The sequence below is a fragment of the Salvelinus sp. IW2-2015 genome, unplaced genomic scaffold, assembly GCF_002910315.2.
Source record: "Salvelinus sp. IW2-2015 unplaced genomic scaffold, ASM291031v2 Un_scaffold11109, whole genome shotgun sequence".
Taxonomy (NCBI): Eukaryota; Metazoa; Chordata; class Actinopteri; order Salmoniformes; family Salmonidae; genus Salvelinus; species Salvelinus sp. IW2-2015.
The window spans coordinates 1-2,464 of record NW_019952366.1 but is presented as its reverse complement, the minus strand read 5'-3'; the positions used below and the strand labels follow the sequence as shown (position 1 = coordinate 2,464).

General features: G+C 44.4%; 1 protein-coding gene across 1 annotated transcript; it reads left to right on the top strand.

Moving 5' to 3' along the window:
• Window positions 1–974: 974 nt before the first annotated feature.
• LOC112080032 (ATP-dependent Clp protease proteolytic subunit, mitochondrial-like) lies at window positions 975–2,172 on the top strand. Its single transcript, XM_024145820.2, has 3 exons — window positions 975–1,035; window positions 1,606–1,793; window positions 2,038–2,172. Exons 1-3 carry the CDS (start codon window positions 1,017–1,019, stop codon window positions 2,149–2,151), a joined length of 321 nt encoding a protein of 106 aa, XP_024001588.1. The 5' UTR covers window positions 975–1,016; the 3' UTR covers window positions 2,152–2,172.
• Window positions 2,173–2,464: the final 292 nt, after the last annotated feature.

The following is a 2,464-nucleotide window of genomic DNA, read 5'->3' as shown; positions in this document are numbered from 1 at the left end:
GGATTCCAGCTTTAAGGAGGATAGAAAAGTCTGGAAAGATTGGTATGTATGGACAACTTGTGTGGTTCACCATGATGTTCCTCTCCTATCCTTTTTTCCCCCCTGGGCGTGTTCTGTGACGGCGCCTAGCCATACTATACACGGTGCATTTTTTTGTGTGGGCAGGCGGCCAGCATGGGAGTCTTCTCCTGCTTCAGGCAACGGCCGGCATGAGGCATCCCTGCCCAACCGCTCGCATTATGGTGCACCAGCCCTCCGGAGGAGCCAGGAGAATGGACAAGGGCGTATGGGACCAGGGGGCGTCAGGATAGAGCTGGTGGGGGGGGGGGGTTTAGAAGAACCTGTGTACACTGTTGTTCATTTGCTTGTTGCCAGTTCAAACGCCAGACCTTGTGATTTCTAAGGCTATTGGCATGTAAATATGAGTTAACTATTTTGATACCTCACCTCAGTTGTTCAGTTGCCTTTACATAACAGTGTCTCCTCTTCTCTGTGTGTTATTTGAGGGTCAGGCTACAGACATCGCCATTCGGCTGAGGAGATCATGAAACTAAGAACAGATCAGATCAACTCGTTACGCTAACACATGGCCAGCTGTTGAACACATAGGTAGTAGCTTAAGGCATCAGTTCAGTAGAGTCTGGCTCAGAGGAAAGAGCCTTGAGTAAGCATACAAAGTTTCAAACAATGAAGACAGACCTGGGTCAAAACATGGCGCTTTATTTATTCGTTATTAATAATTACTTTGTGTATTTTCCAAATAATGTGGCCAAATCAGCTACTTCTATTTAAGTATTAAAGTATATTTCTTATGACTTCCTATAAATAGCCAAAACCAAATTTAAAATACTTATATAAACGGCAGTGCTGCGTGGGCGAATTTCTGACGCCTCTTTTCAATAGCTAAACAAACCGAACCTTCTGGGAATGCTGTGAATTCTCTACTTTAAAACACAGCCCATTGTCAAACTCTGTTACTCTTTCTGCAGTCAGAGAGCAACAACAAACCCATCCACATGTACATCAACAGTCCTGGTAAGAGAATAGAGGGGGACCTCCCACAAAAATGGTGGAAGAACAGATGGTGGTGGCAGGGGATGGTTGGCGAAATAGGGATGGTTACTTGATTAAAAAGCACGTTTCTTGGAGGGGAAAGAGACGGAGAGAACACAAGTGACAGATGGATCAGATGACAGTAATAGGAGATAAAGGGTGCAGTCAGAAAKWATTTTTTACCTTGACTTCAAATKAACTTCATTAGGTTAACGTTAAAGCTGAGACCCATGATAGGCACAACAGCCCCAGGCGCATTTGTTATTGTTTTGAGGAAATGAGCATCCAGCATTGTGGTTAAAAAAATWAAAATCGTACATACTTGGTTCTATAGTGCATGCAAAGATGTCAGATGGAAAAAAGTGTTTGTTTGAAGTAACGTTTTTGTTGTAATATCGCAAATGGAAATGGCAGTTTCACCACTATGGATTCCAGCTTTAAGGAGAGATAGAAAAGTCTGGGAGAAGAGGAACATTGATGAACTAAATCCAACAAACCATTAATTCTGGTTCACCATGATGTTCCTCTCCTATCCTCTTTTTCCCCCCCCAGGCGGTGTTGTGACAGCAGGCCTAGCCATCTATGACACCATGCAGTATATCCTCAACCCAATCTCCACGTGGTGTGTGGGCCAGGCGGCCAGCATGGGCAGTCTTCTCCTGGCTTCGGGCACGGCCGGCATGAGGCACTCCCTGCCCAACGCTCGCATCATGGTGCACCAGCCCTCCGGAGGAGCCAGGGTAAGGATGGAAAGGGGTAATGGGACCAGGGAGGCAGTAGGAATAGGAGCTGGTGGGGGGGGGGGGGGTTAGAGAACCTGGTACAACTGTTGGTTCATTTAGCTTGTGTTGCCATCAAAAGCCAGACCTGTGATTGTCTATAGGCTATTGGGCATGTAAATATGAGTTAAGTATTTTGATACCTCACCTCAGTTGTCAGTTGCCTTTACATAACATGTGTCTCCTCTCTCCTGTGTGTTATTAGGGTCAGGCTACAGACATCGCCATTCAGGCTGAGGAGATCATGAAACTAAAGAAACAGATCAATCAACTCTACGCTAAACACACTGGCCAGCTGTTGACACACATAGGTAAGTAGCTAAGGCATCCAGTTCAGTAGAGTCTGGCTCAGAGGRAAAAGCCTTGAGTAAGCATACAAAAGTTCAAACAATGAAGACAGACCTGGGTTCAAATACATGCGTCATTATTTATTCGTTATTAATATACTTTTGTGTATTTTCAAATAATGTGGCCAAATCAGCTACTTCTATTTGAAGTATTTGAAAGTATTTTCTTATGACTTCCTATAAATAGCCAAAACAAATTTAAAATACTTATATCAACGGAGTGGCTGCGTGGCCGAATTCTCTGGACGCCTCTTTTCAATAGCTAAACAACCGAACCTTCTGGGA

Bases quoted from the DNA above. Each gene is read 5' to 3' on its own strand.
- LOC112080032 (XM_024145820.2), top strand. The intron at 1,794-2,037 runs GTAAGGATGGAA...GTGTGTTATTAG, and splicing joins AGCCCTCCGGAGGAGCCAGG to GGTCAGGCTACAGACATCGC.